General features: G+C 39.8%; 2 protein-coding genes across 5 annotated transcripts in view; one reads left to right on the plus strand and one right to left on the minus strand.

The window, feature by feature from the left end:
* LOC119151855 (translation initiation factor IF-2-like) overlaps nucleotides 1-19,588 on the plus strand; it is a 48,175-nt gene that overhangs the window by 23,885 nt on the left and 4,702 nt on the right. Inside the window, exons 1-2 of one of the 3 annotated variants that reach the window (XR_005105574.1) lie at nucleotides 15,744-15,857; nucleotides 18,064-18,137. The exons of 1 other annotated variant lie outside the window; for it this stretch is intronic. Coding sequence is in view for 1 of the 2 variants with exons in the window: in XM_037396206.1 (XP_037252103.1) it covers nucleotides 15,654-15,679 (26 nt within the window). In the remaining variant the exon portion in view is untranslated. One more of the 3 variants, XM_037396206.1, reaches the window with a different exon arrangement.
* Nucleotides 14,558-19,588, minus strand: part of CDIN1 (CDAN1 interacting nuclease 1) — a 137,489-nt gene continuing 132,458 nt past the window's right edge. For both annotated transcript variants that reach the window (XR_005105573.1, XM_037396198.1), the window contains exon 12: nucleotides 14,558-16,869. The gene's annotated coding sequence lies outside the window, so the exon portion shown is untranslated. The remainder of the gene's footprint in view (nucleotides 16,870-19,588) is intronic.

Genomic DNA, 19,588 nt, shown 5'->3' on the forward strand with positions numbered 1-19,588 from the left:
TTCTCTTTTTTTTTTTTTTTTTTTTTTTTTTTTTTTTGTGGCTTTCTATAATGCCAGTACTTAAATTAAAAATTATTCTTTGAGATCTAGTGAAAGCAAGCTTGTTGGTTTTGGCTACCAGAATCTGTAATAATGTCGCTCATTCCCATTAGTGCTGACTTGTCCTTCACATTAAATCCTACACGGTGTTCTTGATGCTGCAGTCCATTTTTGTGGAAAGCTTTTGAACAGAATTTTTCCAATAGATATGTTTACAGTCCCAAAGAATATTCAGATGCTCTGTTGTACTGTTGCATGCATTTAGTTTTCCGTTTCCAGTTGCATCCAAGTAAAACATCTACACATTTCTCTGGCAAAAATATCTTGCAATTCCTGAGTAGTGTCTGGATGCATCTGTTGCCCTAGTTTATTTGGGTCTTTCATAAAGATGGCAAGACTGTGTTTTCTTCTGAAGTCCCACAGTTTGCTTGACTTTTTTTTTTTCTGACTTTTTTTTTTTTCTCCTTTCTTCATTCTGTGCAAAATAACCTTTGCAGGATGATTTTCTGCTAAAGATGACTGATCATCCACCTGGGCAATTGTCCAGATTGCCTGAGTATGGAAGTTTATTAGTTCCCATGGGTAGAAATTTTGTTTTGGATTCTACAGTGTGAAAGAACAGGTCCTACCTGGATGTTATATGGTTTTATTTGGTTTGGGTAACTTAAAGGCAAGGGAAATCCAAGATTTATTAGCGTGTCTGTAACCATGAAGTTTCCATAGCACGTGACTGTGGTCTGTCTGCCACATCCATGTGCTTGTCACAAAGCAACTGAACTTGCCATCCCCAGGTGAACTGATCAAAGGTTGTTATAGTAAGCAGGAACTTGTTTTGCTTCAGTGTGCCTTTTTGGTTGTTAAAGTGCTCACATACTGCTTAATATTTTTCAAAGCACATGCTGAGCACTTATGGAAATGTGACCCTTTTACTCTCTCAAGTTAGGCAACTAAAACCTGAAGTATATCCTTCTGCGTTACTATTGAAAATCTGGCCATTCGTTTTCAATTGCTTTTGTGCTTCATTTCTAGGGCTAGTTATAGATGTGCTAAATATAGGCCAGTGCAAGAGATTCTGGAAAGTCTCTGACAGCAACTTAATGGGAGGTTTGAATGCTTGCATCTAAAAATTAGGCTGCTCAGTTAAGCTTCTCAGATAGGTGGATAGATAGATTGCTTCAGGCAGCCAAGTTTGAAAAGCTTGTCCTGCTTCTCTGCTTTTGGAAACACCAGCATAAAAATGGCCTGCGTCAGGTAGCCAAACACATCGCTGCCTCAGAGCTGTACACTGCTCATTCTGTGAGCTGGTGGTGTGGTTGCTGCAAGGGTTTCACGTAAATATCTGGTGCAATTGATTTGGTGGTGTGAATGGGATAGACATTTTCTTGGACAGCGGTCAAGTGCCTTCCTTGATTATTGCTGCTGGTGGGAATAATTGTATTCAAAGGAGCAAATGCAGGAAGGTGGTCCTGCTTTTGCCACACTGACCAGTCGTATATGGGGAAGCATCTGCAATAGCTTTTCATTCCTCTCTTGCTTGCATTTAACTCTGAGATCATTGAGGGGTTTTGGCTTGTAAATCAACTGCGCTGGAGGCTGTTATTGCTGCCTGACTCTTTCACTTAGTGGCATCAAAGTCTGGTGTAACACAACCTGGCCAGTTGCATTACCTTACCAGAATCTTGTGTTGGTGCTTGTATAACTCCTGCTCCTACAGAGTAGGTACAGATACCTACTGTAGTGCATGGTAGCAGCCTCAAGTAGTAAACCACTGAAGCAGTATGTTTACGTGGGAAACAGTGTTACGTGGAAAGGAAAGCTGTGCATAGCTGTGGATAACTCCTCCTACCAGAAAGCTAGTAGGATTAATGACCAGACATCAGAGAGCTCTGTGACAGTCATAACTATAATTTTTATGATCAGAACTAAACTTACTGAAATTGCACTAAAATATTCTAATCTTACTTTGCTGCTGTGGTTTTTTTTTTTACACGCAACAGTTACTATTTATCTTTTCTGGGCTATATGTTTGTCCTAAATGCATCTCGAAACAACAGTTTAAGAGACTTGGCCATAAAAATAACTATGGTTCTTCTTGTCTGAAAGAAAAAAAAAATACATAAATGAGGATGTTGCTGCGTCACTATGCCTTTTTTTGTTACTCAAAAGTTTTTGGTGGGCTTGTTTTTATAATTACCTTGGTCTGAAAATCTGAGTTGTTTCTGAAATGGCATTTTGGGGAGTCAGGAGAAGTGATTAAAGCTTATCAGGTTTCTGTGGTAGCTTAAACTAAGTCAGCTGATAATTATAAAGTGAGATAAAAATTAAAGCCGTGAGAATGAAACCTTACATTGAGCAAGGCAACTCATGGAAAAGCCCAATCCCCATCAAATACTGAGGAGGATTGCTCTACACCAAGGAAGGATTACACAAATTGCTCAGAAATTCTAGCAAAGCTATTTCTGTGGAAATAGAGTAACATCCTGCAAAGTTTACTGCCAGGTAACCCGGCAGCCAGCTAAATACACAATTTTGGACACCTCTTCTGCCTGTTTTTTTAAGATCCCAGGCACAAGAAAGGAATAGGGAATGAATACTCATACATATTTTCTTTCTGCTGGCTTGCTTGCCTTGCTTACCCCAGGACACAGAATGTTATTTGTGGGAAGCTGGCGGTTCTTCATGCAGGAAGACCGTTAGGAGAAGGGGCACTAAGAGGACCACTGCGCTCACCATTGCTAACGTGGAGGATGCTTGCGCACTGCGCAGCCAGAGGTATTTCATGCATCTGTAGGGATGAGGAAGAGTTATACTGCTGAACTACTGAACTCCTTGGGAGACAACTAGTTTGCAGAGATAAATTGCTGTTCTAAACTGTAGTAAGAATTCAGATCAGTAGACTTCTTTTTCACTGGTATGTGAACTCAGAGGGGCTTTCTTTATGCTTGGGGTTTTTTTTTAGTCAAAAAGGGGCAAAAAGAAATGGAAGAAACCCCCACAAAATAGGACTCTGCACAAACACAGAAAATGAGCACATACATATTCTACTTCTTTCCCTGTGCCCCCCCGCCTCCCTGTGCTGGGGTGTCCCCCCAGCGGCACATGTTAAGGCATTCGCAAAGCTACGCTTTAGAGTCTTTCTGAACTCTATTGTACATTAGTCTCTGCACCCATAAATTGACTCTAGGGTCATCCAGGGGATAATTTAACTGTAAATACAGGGTTGCACTAATATGTCTGTTGGCCCTCACTCATCCATTTGAATTGGCAGAAGTCCAGCTGGAATAGAGGAGAGAAGCTGTTTAAAGGACCCGTTCTTCATGATGTTACATTATCATATCTTGTGTTGTACTTCCCAAAGTAAAGCCTAGAATGGGATCGGTGTAACGGAGTAGACCTCTTTCAGTGGTGGGGAAGTGGATACTGGCTTTATATTAGGATGTAGTGTGTAGGGCAGAGTGTGGCCCAGGCTCTGGCCAGAGGAGATTACAGATGCAAAGAAAGTAGTATTTTTTATGAAGGCTGCTCAGTCACACATAACACTTACAGTCAAAGTGTTGTGCCATTTTATTTTTATGAGTCATTTAAAGGAAACATATACTTATCTCCAGTTTAAAGATATGAAGGAGAAAGTAATTTGCTAACAACTGTTTTGGGTTATTTGCAGGGACAAGATAAGAAATAAAGAGTAATTGTATTTTGACCCATAAATAACTCCAGCTTTCAGATGTCTCTTGTACTTTCTGAATCTGTAAAGGAATTTCATTATGGGCAGAAGAATGATTATTTTTTGTAATCTGTCTGTAAAATGAATAGGACACCTACTTTATCAGTTTTCACAGCAAGTAAAAAAAAAAAAAAAATTCAGAATGTTTGCCAGTGAAGTTATCTTGTGTGACAGAGCCTAACTCTGCAAAGACTCTAGTTTGATTGTTTTAGGGTTTTTAAACACACGTTTAGACAAAAGTGTGTATACTTGCTCATGTTTTTATTTAATTAAAGGGAAAAATTGTGTTCATGAAGGCTCAGGACTTGACTTTTTTTTTTTTAATTCTAGATTCCAGTGGTTCAGGCATCTGTATAACAGGCTTGTCTGTGCTACACTGCAGAGAAACCTTCCTCTTTGACCTACTGGGTGTTTCTCTTCTGAGGGAGGAAAGGAATTCTTTCCATGTTAAAAGAGTTCAGTCTCCTCCTGTCACTGATTGCCTCTGTTGCTTAGTTGAGCCCAATTATATACAATGGCTTTTCAAGAGTTCAGCTGTGAAGAAGGCATGTGTGCAAATGATATCAATAAAATAGCAGGATTTGCATACACAGGAGCAGCACACATGCTACCGCTTTGAAGATTTACTGTGTAAGGTACACTTACTGTTCCGTAGGACATCTGTTGACACTGCCACTTTTATACTCCTTCTGCTTAGTTCTCCTGGTTGCCATAGGCATAGGCGAAAGAAAATAGCAATGCTAACTGTTCATGCAGGAGTAATAACAGCCCTTAACAGAAGAAGAGTAATTACCTTTGGTTTCTCCCTGCTCTAAAACCTAATAAAATAGAGACTGGTGGCTACATAGTTGATGCATACAGAAGTCCTGTTGCTTTTACTAAAGCTGAGGCTAGTTATGTGAAACGTCCTTTGCTCACAAGCTGAATTTGCATCTTAATTTTGAAAAAAATCCATTACTGATGGGTAGATTTCCTGAGTACATTTGACAGCTTTCAAGCTAGCGGCATTTGGTAAGGCCTTTTAAAGTTATAGGAGATTTATAGCTAAAGAGATTACATAGCAGTGGGTTCAGATCCAATCCCTTTCCCCCAGCTCCTGCGCTGGGTAACAATGACAGGAGCTGTCTGTATACCAGAAGGAACAGTTTAAGAGGGGTGGCTGCTTTTGGCAATAGGAGCCCCCGTTAGCAGCCGGAAGCATTGGTGCTGAAAAGCAATCGCTGGTGTCAAGAACTTTCCTAGCTAAGCACTGCAGCTGGTGGCAATAAATAGCATTCTAATAAAGGAGGATGTTCAACTCATGACATAAGCGAATACTGTTTCAACCACAAAAAGTAATTTATGGCTCTGCATATGTCTGAAATGGATTTTTTCCAATACATTTTAAAATAAAAATGCTAAGATTTCAATGGAGGGAAAGATCTGCATTTTAAATCAAAATGAAATTGAAAGATCAATGAAAAGTGTACTGCTTTTTTAAGTACGCAATGATACATAACATCTTAAGGATGTGCACTGTCACAAAGCACAATTACCTTCATTCCTAAAAATGAAAGATGCTGTTTTCTGACTGTAAATGTTCTCTATATTGCATCAAGCCTAATAACTTCCCGTGTCCATGATAATCCCCCTCCAACATTTAGACAGAACCATCATCATCTTCTCTCATAAGAATGCCAATGATCAAGCAGAAAGTAGCAAATAACAATATGCTTGAATTGCATAAACATAATAATTCCTGATAAAAAATTGGCTCCAGCCTCAATGAAGAGCAAAAAAAGAGGATTGGGTAATGAAGTCATTAGGTTCATTAGACCTGTTAACATATCGAGTCCACTACAGTAAATAAGGTATTAGTTTATTTGAACATATGCTACTGCTCTTTGTTCTACATTCTGTTTATGCCACGTGTGATTTCTCTTACATAATTATTGTGAAACATAGCACATGATACATACTGTGTCATCTCCCACTAGGATGAGCAGTGTGTATGTGATACAGGGAGAAACTGTCCCTTGAGCTGGTTTCTGCTGGTTGGTTTAGGGTTTTTTTTGGCTGCATGGAAGAGAAGGTAGTTTTGTGTTTTGTTGACAGCCTATGCTCAATGTAACTGAATGGATCGGTTGTCCTGAAAGGCATTTTATACAGGAGCTTGTTTTGAATCATGAGGGTTGAATGTGCAAGCACACAAAATGAGTAACTGGTTAAGTGTTACTCAAGATCAAAATCCTTTGTACTGGCATGCAAAGCATAGTGTACGTATTTGCAGTTCCTTAAGGAAATATATCCTTTGTATTAGTCTTTTACATGTGTTTATTAATTTTCCAGTTTTGCTTTTGGAAGAAACAGGCTTGCCTGTTCAAGAGATGGCTGATGCCCATTTATCAGTGGTACAGCTCTGTGCTCAAGCTGCCTCTAATCTCTGCTCCCTCTCTCTCCCCCTGTAGATAGTTTTTGCTGTCATCTAGGAGTTAAAGAGCCAGATTCTCAGCTGGTGCACATCAGCACTGCTATCCTGAAATAAATAGGCATAACTTCACTGGAGTCACTGAAACCTAAGCTCAGACTCATGGGTTTTTCTGTCCTTGAGCGCAGTGCTTTAAGGCTTATGATACACACTTCTGTGATACTTTGTTATGGTATAAACAAACACCATGCTTCTGATTCAAATTATAATCTCATTCACCCAGAAACCAATAGAGCTCTGCTTATTTATCCCAGCTGAGAAGATAGCCCAAAGGCTTTTCATGTTGTATGATTAAGTCATGGGCTGTGATTCCAATGCCCCCCCCTCCCCCAAACAAGGAGGCAACCCCACTACTGCTGGTGCAATTACTTAGATGTGAAACAGTTGTTCATAGAGGTTTGAATTCAAATCAGTGCCACTATCTTTATTCTGTAGTGAAGTGATGTGCCTGTTAAGGCTTTAGTTGGTTCTGAAAAAAAGCAAGAGTCTGAATTCAGCTATCGGTATGAAGAGTTGGGCAGAAATTTGAGGGTAATGAAAGGATGGAACACCTACCAAAAATGTTGAATTGAATATTTCCTGTAAACTGTGTGTGCAGCCACAACACTCTTTGATTCTCAGTCGCATTTAAACTTGGGATGGAATCCAGCTGCAAAGCCTGGATCTAGATCTGAATTTCCACTAGTTCAAGGTTGTTGTGATCAGTGGAGTTTATTTGGTTCCGTATCTAATTTAAATGCAGAACTTTTAAGGTAACTTCAATCAGATGTTCTTGGGATCCACTAGAATAATAGTGCAATAAAAGCTGAAATTAAACATATCTGGTATTGTGTAGGGATTTTATTAGTAGTCCAGTTTAAGGTTAAAATAGTGCTTTCATGCAGTCAGCCTACGTTAATAAAGCTGGGGAGTTTGCAAATGATTTAAAATCATGGCTTACACATTTTTCCAAAGCAAAAGAAGAGAAGCACAGAAAGTTCATCTGAATTCTTAAGGCACTGCATGTGGTGAACATTAGTTTTCCCCCCCTTTTTTTTTTTTTGTTTGTTTTTTTTTTGTTAAGGTTAGCTAATGCTTTCTTTTTCTTCACAAATACTGTACTGGTAACTGAAGATATTTTCCACATGTGTACAACATCAGGGATAGCAACATCAATGATACAAGGACCTTCTTTAGGTGTGGTGCGTAGTAGCAAGGAAACATAACTGTGTATGTATTCGGATCTCCATGGTGGCATGTTCTTCCAAAACTGCAAATCACTGCAGATGAAGGAACGTGGCCTGACAAGAATTGGGAACTGGAGAAAGAAAAGAATGCAGTATTTACTTAAAATCAAAACAAAACTTGAAACAAAGAACCCAGTTGTTGCTTCTAAGTCTAAACTGTGATATTTCATTCAATATGCTTGCCGTCTTGGTCAAAATCAGCCATAGGAATGGGATAGCTGTCAACTGTCACAATTTTTGCCAACAAGAAATAAGAAAACCCAGTGTTCCCCTTATTCTCCTTTGTATCAGTTTTCCTCTGCTCAGCCAGGTTAGTGGTTAGCTGGGGAATGTCAGCAGTGATAATTCGGATAAAAACGGTCTCCTGTTTTTGGCTGGTGAGAAGGCGTTTGAGAAACTTCCAGGTAAAGGAGGGGAAAGCTGAGAGGTAAACCAGTGTCCCCAGGCTGCCTAGGGGACTGTGGGCTGCCAGTGGGGTGCTGCTCTTGGTCGTGCTGCAGCGCCCTGCCGGCCGCGGTGCGCTGGCCTCCCACTGCCCGGCGTGCAGCCAGCGGGCTGGGGACCGGAGGCTGCCTCCTGCCTGGAGGTGATCCTCAGCGCCCTGGCAAAGCACCTTCACTCAGGGCGGAGAAGTGGGGAAGCAGAACAATTTCTCGAGTGATGACAGCCCACCTGTGAAAGCAGTCCAGGACCCTTTAAATACTTCTAAAGTGAGCGGGGTGGCTGCGGCTTTTGCACGCTCTGGTTTTTGGGCAGGGGGTCAGCTTGGTGTGGGTGGCTGCTGAGGGAAGCTCGCAAGGTTCTGCTGCCTGGGCCACCTAACTGCAGTTTACCTGGGGTAAATGTTCTTAGTGAGCTGGCTGTGCTGTTCTGCTTTTATGAAAGAACATGCCTCTCAGAAATCAGACTAGATGTGACCTCTGACCCAAGCAGGGGGGGTCTCCGGCAGTTTAAGAATGGGATAAATCTGCTCCCTAAATAAGCACAAGCTTGTGTCTTTCCCACCAGAGCTGAAGCACCTGGTACATAGGACTGCACCGTTCCAAACTGATAATCACCTGTCATCTATTGCCTGTTTGATCATCAAGTTTTAAGACTTGAAGCCCATTGCTTTTTCCTCTTTACTCCCTTCTTCTGCCTCAAAACTTTGCAGGAGATGACTTACTGCTTTGCAACGTAACAGCCTGTCACTTGTAGCCCTCAGCTCCTCTGATTTCCCCCATTCTGGTGATTTGCTATGGGTTTTTGTGGTGTTAGATCTGCTTATAGTTGTGTAAAAAAGCAAATGGGATATGCAGATTTTAGATCCTTTAAATAATCACATAATACCCACAGATGCAGTGATGACTTGAGTGGTCTCCTCTCCACTTTCCCCCATCAATTAAAAATTGCCAGCACTAAGAGCCCCAACATCAAAAAAAGAAAAAAAAAAAAAAAAAAAAAAAAAGAGCCCCGAGAAGCACTCTGGCTACTATTGTTTTGGTTTTGTGCTCTTTCTTCAAGTTACCTCAAAGAAAAGGCATTGAGGTCTCTTAAATGTGTATATCAGGTGCTGGCAGCACTGAATCTTTGTGTATCCTGCTTAAGAGAAAAATGACAGCTGATGGATAAATCTTTCTAAAGAGGTCTTGAAACAGCCATATTTTTTTGAACACTTAGATAGTGAGGCTACGTTTTGCTTAACTCTTTTGTAAGAAATTAAACTATTAATAACTTCTATTACATAATTTTTTTGCCTCCTTCCCAATAGTTTTCATTTCTTGTTTGCATTTTAGTAACATGGAATAAGGATCTCAAGCTTTTTGGGTAGAAGGCTGTATCTTTAAGAACCCAAACTTCAGAGGACTTGCCAAATCTTGCATCAAATATGAAACTCACAGAAAGAGCATTAAAAAAATATTTAAACCTAGCGATTAATTTCTTACCATCTGGAAGACCACAAACAGTGACAAAAGCATCTAAAAACTTCATATGCCATTAATAGGCTGACTGCTTCAATACAGAATATTAGGCTGCTCATAGGAACAGATTAATGTATAACCAGTCATGACTGGCCTTTCAAACATATCAGAATAGACAATCCTGTACATAATGGGGAATCTCTATATTATGATTGATGTCCAAGATTCATGATGTTATAAACTATTGGTTATGTTGTTTTGACAATGGAAGAATTAATGAATGAGATTTGCCTGCAGTGACGAACTATATCATAAAGAAACATTAATAAAGATAAAACATTTGGAAATTCTCTACGAAAAATAACATTTTTGCTCTTTTCACAAGGAACAAAAGAAGCCAGAAACATGACAGATTTCATCAAGAGAGCTGTTCACAGATTAAAAGTAGGTCTGATTTTTGTTTTGCTGTGCTAGACTTCACTTCTCAAACCACAGAAGAGTGAGGCAAGTGTTTTCAAGCTTATATAGTGTGGTGGTTTCTTTTTTTTTTTTTTTTTTGCTAATCCTGTTATATCATACAGGAATTGTTTGTGCCTGGGTGAGTTCTTCTGTTCAGCCTTCTGGTGTACTCATAAAATGCCACGTAGGATCCACTGTGATCTTAATTCTGTCTGTTAAACCAGCAAGGCCTACTCATGTAATGAGTTATGGCGATAATTCAGGGAATTGGGGGCGTTCGGCACCACAGAGAATTTGCAATCTCAGTGTATGGCAGCTCGAAAGGTTTAAAGACTGCAAAAAAATGCACAGAACAGTAGGAGCTCAGACTCGAGATCCTCTGAATACTGAAGGAAATGGGTTGCTCTATAAAAGGGTACTTCTGGTCCCAGTGGCGGTCATGGAGGGTGACTCAATGCAAACCATGGAACCCCCCATTTCCGAGTACCTAAATGCCTTACCTAGCTTAATTTTTGGAGTGCTTGGCACTTCCTGGGTGAACTTTCCCTATGAACTTAGGCTGTGCCAAATCACTAGATTATTTACCTCATGGTTTGAATGCAAACAAACAAACAAACAAGTCTGGCAAGGCATGATAGAGAAATACTGGGTTTAAAGTTAACATCTCATAATGGGGGGGAACTTAGAAGTGTGTAATTGTATATGTTAGCATCAACCAAAAAGGCATGGCAAGAAGATTGGGCTCTTGTGTTCATGTTTACTTCATCTTTAGCTGGTGCAAATTCCATACCGGTATTAAGGGTATTTTTTACCTATCTATCTTCCATTCTTTTTTTGGATGCTACCTTTCCTGCTAAGCTTCTCTAGAGTAAGGTTTATAAACCAGTGTAGCTGGGCTGTGCCACTGAAGAAGCCTATAGAAAACGGTTGTCCCGTTTAGAGTTAGGGAAAGAGAGATGATTAGATTCCTTAAACTCTTTATTGAGTCTTTCTACTTAATTTTTGTAATGTAAAAATTATACACTGGTTACAGAAACATCTGTTTCATCTGAAACATTAGGTAGCTGAGCATGTGAAGAAAGGCTTCTCTGTACTGCCAGTGAGATGAAAAGTCAATCTATTTGTCTTCTCTTTTGTTAGATTTTGAGTCTCTGCTATTCTAATCTTAAAGGTTAGATTCAAAAGGAATTAATTTAGATGCATAAACTTGGAACGTCATTCTTGCAGATCCTGGTTCCAGCAGCTCATTTCCCAGGTGTCCAGGGCAAACTAGACCTCAGGTTTTGACCCCAGAATTCCCCACAAGCCTGAAGTTCTGCTCCCCGCACCCTGGAGCACTTTCACCTTGTCACCTCGTTCAGGCTTTTTTCCTGGGTAGGATCCAGAAGTTGGGGAAACTTCTCTATCGGGTTTCAACTGTATGTTAATCTAAAAGCAAACCTACATATGGTAAGTCAATCAATCTCTACTTAAAGTGGAGTGATAGCAACTTTTTTCTTTACAGAACACATGGGAGGAGAGTGAGTTGCTGTCCCCCCTCTTATACAATTGCATTTTGCTAAGTGCATTAATATGTATTTAGTTTTCTCCTTCATATGAGATTTAGATTGACTGAAGAAATAACTGAAATAGTACTGTGATGCTCGTTCTTTTTCCTACTTTCTGGCCCATGAAACTTGAGTTCTTTCTGCATCAGAATGACTGTGACAGATGAGAGTGGAGACTGTCAATTGTGCCTACAAGTTTGGACACCCACTTGTGCCTTTCTGAGCCCAAGAAGGTGCTGTAACCACCTGCCTTTCCATGCAAGTGCACTGAGAGAGGGATTTATGTCTGGAAGATACAGAAGTACTTTGGAAGAGTTCTCTACATTTGTTTATTGGGAAAGCATTTGTAGGCACTTAAATTTAAGGCTTTGGTTTGTGAGTAGGTGGAGGCGCTGCTATGTCTTAATGAAGACTCCTGCTTCAGGGGCAAAAAGGAATTTGCATGCAGTTCTCCCCAGTGGGTTCCTGCTGCAGTAGTTGTGTTGACCTTCAGGTGGCTGCTCAGCCTGAAGGTGGTCCCCATTGCACCTTCTGGGGTGGATAGCCCCTTCAGTGATGACACGGGGAGCTGAGGCCCCTAAATAAGCATTTCATATTTCTTTCCTTGGAACAGTTGAGATGCACAACATGTGATTGCGGTATCTGTGTGGTGCTGCTGTGAGCTCAGCAGCATTTCATACTATGGACTTCTTAGCTTTGCAGAGTTTGTAAAACCTGCTTTATGTTCTAGAATGCATCACTGACTAAAGCTCTTTCTCTCGTAGACCACTCCCAATGCTTTGTTAGCAATAAACATCCCACTGGGATTCTGCCTTTCTATCTGCTACATCTCCTGCTAAAGAATAGTCTGTGTGTATCTATCTATCTATCTATAAAGTCAGCTTTATACCTGAACAAATTGGATATACAGCTGAGTTGCTTCTCCTTGACTGACAGCATCCATGTAACTGTGTCTATGCTCTTAAATAAAAATAAATAAAAAATACAGCTGCATTTCATTTCAAATTGAAGTTTTTTATAAAGCTGGACAGGGATTTTCAAGAGCATTTGGCAATTGCCTTAACTTAGATTCCTCTAAAAGAATTGGTAAGTGATGTCTAGAGGCAATGAGTTAAGCTATTGCTGACTGCGCTAGAAAAATCCCACTCATGATTTCTCAATTCATTTTTTTTTGGAAGATAAGACAAGAAGCTATCTCTTGTAGGTTGTAGTATATGGATTGTCACGCAGTGCTCAGACGCTGTAGTCTGCCTTTCTAAATTAAGAGGTTAATATCCTCCCGTGAACACCACTGGTAGGGCTAAATTACTTCTAAGGGCTATGTATAAGAATTTTTAGAGATGAGATAAGCCTGACACATTTAAGTGGATAATTTCTGCTGCTAACAGTACTTGAATTTCACAGGACAAACAAAAATACAAATGTGTGCGCTGACTTATTTGCAAAGTCCTCTTCGGATTCAGTGTATCATAACCTCACTTGGCCTTGCTTTGGAGAAAATTTGCTGAGTACACAGTAAGAACAAAAGTACACTGCAAATATTTTAGTCTGTGCAGCATAAGATTGCCTTTGAAAGATATGTGGGAAACAAAACCAGCCAAACAAAAGAATCCAACCCCAAACAAATGTTAAATCAGAAAAGCAAAACACAGGAGTACAGAAGCACAGCTATACACAGGACTTAGAAACTGAGCTGCTGTCTATTGTGTTTTACTCTAGTGCAGTCGTTGGCAATAAACTTACTTTTAATGCCTCGGTTTAGCTGTGTCAGCGGTGTGGTGGGACAAGCTTGCACCTTACAAGTATTGTTACATTAGTTGTCTCTGAAGAATATTCACCAACCCTTACGCATTACTAGCAGAACAAATGTTAGTGTTCACTGGGACTTCTCAGCACGAGATTTATGTATCTGGAAGAATCACAGTCTGTTATGAGGTCTGAGGCAGGTATCTAATTTGAGTTTTTAGTTGCTGCTCAAACAAGACTATTTTTAGAACTGCGCTGGGCTGCTTTTTGCTGTGATCCCTTCCTGCCTTGCTACTATAGTCTGTCTGCTCCAGTAAACTTCAGAGTTAATACTTTCCCAAGTGTATAACATACTAAGATGTGCACCCCGCCAGTATTAATTCTGTTACTCATAATTCTAGCCGGTGAGCTGCCCAAGGCAGGCACCTTCACAAAGTTTCTAGCTTCGTACACATCTTCATGACAGCAGTCACCTTCTCTTAGGCTACTCTGCATGACTAAATCATCCCCAAGTCTCAGATGAGGTAACTGGACACTTCTTTCACACACAATGGTTTTGTACTTCAAGCTGTAACTTTTGATGGAAGTTTTTAGAAGATTGTGCCAGGTGGAACTGCTGTTGGGGCCAAAGCCTGTCTCCCTGCATTGACAACAGAGGTAGCTAAAGTGGGGCATCATGCAGGAGCTGTGGAATATGCCAGTGATGTGTTTCTGATGGTACAGCCAGGAAAGCTTTCTGTATCCGTAGAGCTCCAGTTGCATGACTTCAGCTTTACTTCTGCAAGTAAAAGTGTTTAGCGTAAACCCACCGTATAAATCTCAGCTCGCTCTCCCTGATGAATCTGGAACCTGAGGATTATCTGTTCGGTGGTGTGTGTGGTTTTTTTTTTTTCGGTTTTTTTTTTTCTTATTGGCATGCTTGCTGGGCTTTTTGTCTTGCCACCTGATTAGCTAGATACACCAGACCCTTTGAAGAGAAATCTCATCTTGCAGTTCAGAGGTTTATGAATTCATTCTGCCTGAACTATTTTTGTGACAAATCTGCTAATTTCACAAGGAGAAAAGTCATATCTAATAGACAGCTCACTACAGGTTCTGATAGTCCAATTCTCATCTTCCCATTTCACACATTATGCTAGCAGTCCTCCTGGCCACCTTTGGTATTAACTCTATCTTTGTATCTCCATTATATTCAGACCGTGCAATTCAATGACAGTCTTTTGAATCTGGAGGCATCATGTGAACAGACTTTCTAACGAAATTTCCAGGCCTCTGACTGTGTCTGTCTTGGCCTCCTAGTGTTCCTGGCAATTTTTTTTTTCCTTCTTAAAGTACTTTAATTTTTCTCCTTCTTTCTTGCCTTTGCTGTAATTGGGAAAATCAAGAGCATTCACCACCCACAACAAGTAACAGCAAAGCAAAAAAAGTCCAAACCCCAAACACTTAAGCACACTTAAAATCCCTCAGTGGCACAGCTGACATTTAGGGCACAAGAGAAGGAAAGCATCGTTGTATTGCTATTTCATTACAGCTGTATTCATCGGTAGGTTAAAGTGTTTGTCTTAACCTCCATCTTATAAACTCTAAGTGGTTGGTTCATTGTAAGGAAGGTTGAAATATGGAGACAGGTTGATCAAGTGCTTTACAAGAGACAGTTGCGTTTCCCTTCATTCCTTGGATCAGGTCAGCCATACTTCAGCCTGTGGAGATGCATCTTGTTTAGTTTTCATACGTTTAGAAATATGGAAGAATGGCTGATCTGTGTCTCGCACAGCCCAGCATCAGCACTCATTCACCTATTTGAAAATCATTCAGCATTTTTGTGATCTGATGAGGTTTATATTTTGAGCTGGTTCAGTGACTCAAGACACATCTTTTAAAATATGAACAAAATAATGTTACAATGTGCTGTATATCAGCCAGTGAACAGTTTTGGAAGAAATCAGTTACATTCTGAAAGCTGTGGTGTTTAGTGTGGTGGTTTTTTTTTTTTTTTTTTTCTTTTAAACTGAATTAAAACGGTACTTTATGACCCCTTTTCACTAAATGAACAATGGCACACAGGTAATTTTATCCATTCAAAGACCCCTCTTATTTCATGACAAACTTATGGACCTTCAGTGTGCTCATCTGCCACGCAGCATACTTTTGTGCCACTCAGATAGATCTAAAACTTGCCAATATGCTTGTGGTATCTATATCATGGTATTTTTGGCAGAGGCTATATGCAAAGAAGAGAAATCTATCAGCTCAGTTTTCCTTCTCCAGGCATTGACTTTTATATTGCACCACCAGAGCTTTAATAATTGTAAATTGGCAAATACAGAAACATTTTTTAAGTTGCTGAAGAAGTGCTGGTTTACAGCACGGACAGGAGAAGACCTGGCTCCACAACTTAAGCAGATAAAGTAAATCAAGGGTGTTTCTGGTGAAGGTATTATCCCAGTCATGTGGGTGAATGGAATTTTCCAAAGTGAGAACAATGCAGAAAGATTAAACAAACTAGACAATGAAACAATTATTTAAAAATATCTTCATTTTTAGCACTTTGGCAAATGGAATACATCTAGCTAAGTATATGTGTCTCACAAGCTGCCTCTCAATCTGGACCTGTGGAGCTGAGAGAAAGCACTGCAGCGAGGAGGAGAGAGACAGGGGAGATCAGAGTACGACTGCAGACGATGGGAACACATTGCAAAACTGCCTTCAGACCCTAAGCCAGTGTGGTGAACATCTTGTTCTGCTAAGGTCAGTACTAATCCTATTGCTGATTCAATTCTGTAGAGCCAGATGCTGAACACAGCTAAAGAGATGAAACAGTTAGTTTCGTTCTTCTGTCACTGGACTGTCAGGGCCTGGATCTAAACCTGAGACTTAATCCCTGTGATGGGTCCTCTCCTTTGTTTTCTTCTGCTCCTGAGTCACATCAAATGTGCCTTGCCAAAGAATTCAGGAAAATACTTTTTGATATCTTTGAAGGAAGTATGGGGCCAAGAAATCAGAAAATGCTTTACTGTTTAGCTGCTAGTATTTATAAAACCAGGAAGCCATCACTTATGGGCTTGCCACACAAGGGCTAAATAGACAGAGGAAGTCGTGCTTTAACATTGTTAGTGGATCAGTGGGAAGCACAGCAATGCGTTTGACTGGCCAACATTTAAAAGAACAACTTGCGTACATTAGTTTTAAGGCGTCACTGCTGTAAACATGCTGGCTACTATGCCTCTAAGAACACTTGTTTTTTAAATCCTAGAGTAAAAACACACGGAAAGGGAATAGGGGAGATTTATCAGATTGAATCAGATGGCAGAAAGCAGTGAAAACTGTATAAAGGAAAGAATAATGGAAAATCTCATTAGCGGAATTGGAAACAAACAAAAAAGCAAGTATCATAGGTACAACTAGCAGAGTATACTGGGAGAACAAAATTGCTTTTGATTTCAAAGACAAAGCCTTTTACTGAATGCAATGCAGCAGAAGGAACCTTGTTCCCCTCTCTGGGTGGTAGGACACCTGTGTACTGGCCCAGCAAGGTGGGGTTCCTTCACAGGGTCTTGCAAGCCAGGACTGGGCAAAGTACAGCTGCCATCTAAGTCTCTGGTGACAGTGAGGTTTCCATCTGTTGTCCTTCAGGAGGCTGCAGGTTGACTTTCTTCAGAAGCAGCTACAAGAACAACTTTGGCCAGGCTTGGCACGTGTGAGAGGAAGGCTTTTGTTTCTCTTCATAAAGCAAGCAGAGCTTTGGATTAGGTACGTGATTCTGAAAGAAGAATCAGACAGAAATAAACAGTGTATTAGGGAAGAATGTAGAAAAATAACAAACACTTTTTTTTTTCTTTTTTTAAAAATGGAATTATAACCAAAGTGTTGCTAACACAAGAAAAAAATATTGAGAAAAAAAGCCTATAGGGCAAGTGTGAAGCAGTTTAATTTCTGAAAGAGCACTGGGAAATGATGTAAAGCAATTCTGAACTCATTGTTTAAGCACAAGAACTTATTTTTCTACTTGGGGCTCACTGTACTGGTACTTGCCATCCTTGTGCAGCTACAAAATGGACATTTTGTCATTATTAGTCACTTCAAATTTGAAAAAGGGTGTCCCAGAAAGCAGGGATGAAGTTAACACCTTCTCTATTTTGGAAAACCTAGCTTGTTAACGTGACCAGACCTCAGCAGAAACCAATAAGGCTGAATAAAATACCATCTCTCAAAAAGTTACAGGGTAAATATTCAGCCATCAGCGTGATTCTGCTGACCACAGATGCCAGTAGATCACTGCCTCTGATTTAACCCTGCAATGTAATGATGTAGGGTAGGGTAAGAGTGAAACCAGAATCAGACTCATAGACTCTAGCATGTCTGGGGCAGAGATGAGGAAGCATGAGAAAAATCCGAGTCTGCTTTCTGAGCCTTCATGGCAGAGCTCTTGCAAACTGATCACTTTCTGTAAATAAGTTATTGTGCCTGAGTAACTGAAGAATGAAGAAGAAAGGTGTGCAGCTTGTAAAATGCAGATAGGGACACTGTGCATTACACACTAAAGGCTAGCTGCAACAAATGATAACAGTTTCCCTCCAAATAGCTCGAAAAGTAACATTGAAGAGTCTAACACCTATCTCATCTGGGACATAATTAAAACTCCCCATTGTTGCTCAGATGTTAAGATACTTCATTTTCTTCTTTGACTCTAGTTAGCATTAGCTTTGAGTAAGTTATCTGTCTTGGGGCAAGGGACATAAACCAGTTATGCATAGCATTAATGGACAGGATTATTTCAACCTTAGTACAGCATGGATTAGATATATGGGAGACAAAGGTCCATCTATGACACTATTGTGTGTTCCTATGGCATATCTGCTTGTCAAGCCAGAAAATGTTGCCGAGTTTCCAGGGGCTGTGGGTTGCTGGAACACAAACAGCTCGTACAACTCTTACCCTCTGTGGCTGCTTGCAGGAAACTTCACAGGAAGGTTGGAGGGAAATGAAAGTGTAGGAAAACCTGTGTTGACTGGAGCCTCCGACTTCTTGGTAAGTCAGTATGAGCTCATCAGTACAGCCCAGTAACTGGGCTAGTGATATCAGAATTGTTAAGATAATTCAGCCAACTGTGAGAACTGAGACTTTGGACCTTCATGTCAAATGTGCACCTAAGCAAAGGAACTTGTTGCTGTTGCACGCTCCACTTAGCAGACTCTTTCCTACTATGTATTTTATGCAAATATTTATTTCACAAACTGAGCTACAAACTGACTCTGAAGACTGGTGTTAGGAGGTTTATGAGCGTATCCTACGATGGCTATATCCCCTTACTGTTATATTTTATTGGTGTCAGCTAACCATCAAAGTCATCCATGTAATTGCCTTGAAACATTGAATGTTTTAAGTTACTGATTTCAGTCAGATTACACATGTACAAAACTTTGTGGATCACACCAAGTATTTAAGTATTTCCAAAGGATGAGATCAGAACTGAAGCTAAACTTACAGATCACAGAAATAATTTGAAGTCAGCAAGCTGAAACTCTAAAAATACACTAGCAAGTACTATGCGCAAGAAGGAAAAAAAAATAATAGAATGAAAAAATGATGAATTTGGGATGAATCTGGATCTGGCCATTATAAAGGGGCCCAGACTAAACAGAAGCTACCGACTTGTCACTTTTTTGTATTTGCAGGAATCTTGTACATAAGATATTTTGTTTCTAAAACTAGAACAAAATAACAGAGACAAACTGGAAGAGACAAGTGTAAAGTAACAAATACGATCATAAATTTCAAAACTTTCTACAAAAAATGTTGGAAGAGTTTGTAGTGTTTAGTTGAGGAAAACAGTGTTCAAATATGGAAAATGTCAGAAAAAGAAGGTGGCCACCAGATTTATTTTCTGTATTCATTTATAATTGGATGAGATGAAACAGGCTTATTATAGCAAGAAAAGATTTAGGTAAGACATTGGAAAATCTCTAACTAAATAAAGATGGGTAGCAGAATGGATTCCCATAATCTTTTTCAGCATCTCCATCGTTGGAGTTTTTAAGAATAGATTAGACACACATTTAAGCTGATCTGTATAGACAGTCTTGCCTCAGAAGGATGAAACTGTATGCGTTGAGACCCAACTGTGCCTACACTTTTTTTTTCATGAGATATAGCCCGACTATTTTTTTTTAAATGTATTTCATCATTTATATGTAATGCAATGCCAAATACACTAAAATGAGGCTGCTTAAAGTGTGTATGGAAACAAACTGATTAAACTAATTTTTATGTTTTTCCACTTATTATGGAGCTGTCATTGCTGAGACAGAATACAAAATGGAGTGTGGTGTGAATGCTCATTATGGAAAAGCAAAAAAAAAAAAAAAAAAAAAAGTCCAGTATATCATTTGTAATGGGAAATGTATTCTGGTAAGAAAGCTTGTATTTCCACAGTGTTCTTATACTGGGAGTTTCAAAGCACTTTCAGAAATGTTCTTAGC

The sequence above is a fragment of the Falco rusticolus genome, chromosome 7 (genome assembly GCF_015220075.1).
Source record: "Falco rusticolus isolate bFalRus1 chromosome 7, bFalRus1.pri, whole genome shotgun sequence".
NCBI classification, from domain to species: domain Eukaryota; kingdom Metazoa; phylum Chordata; class Aves; order Falconiformes; family Falconidae; genus Falco; species Falco rusticolus.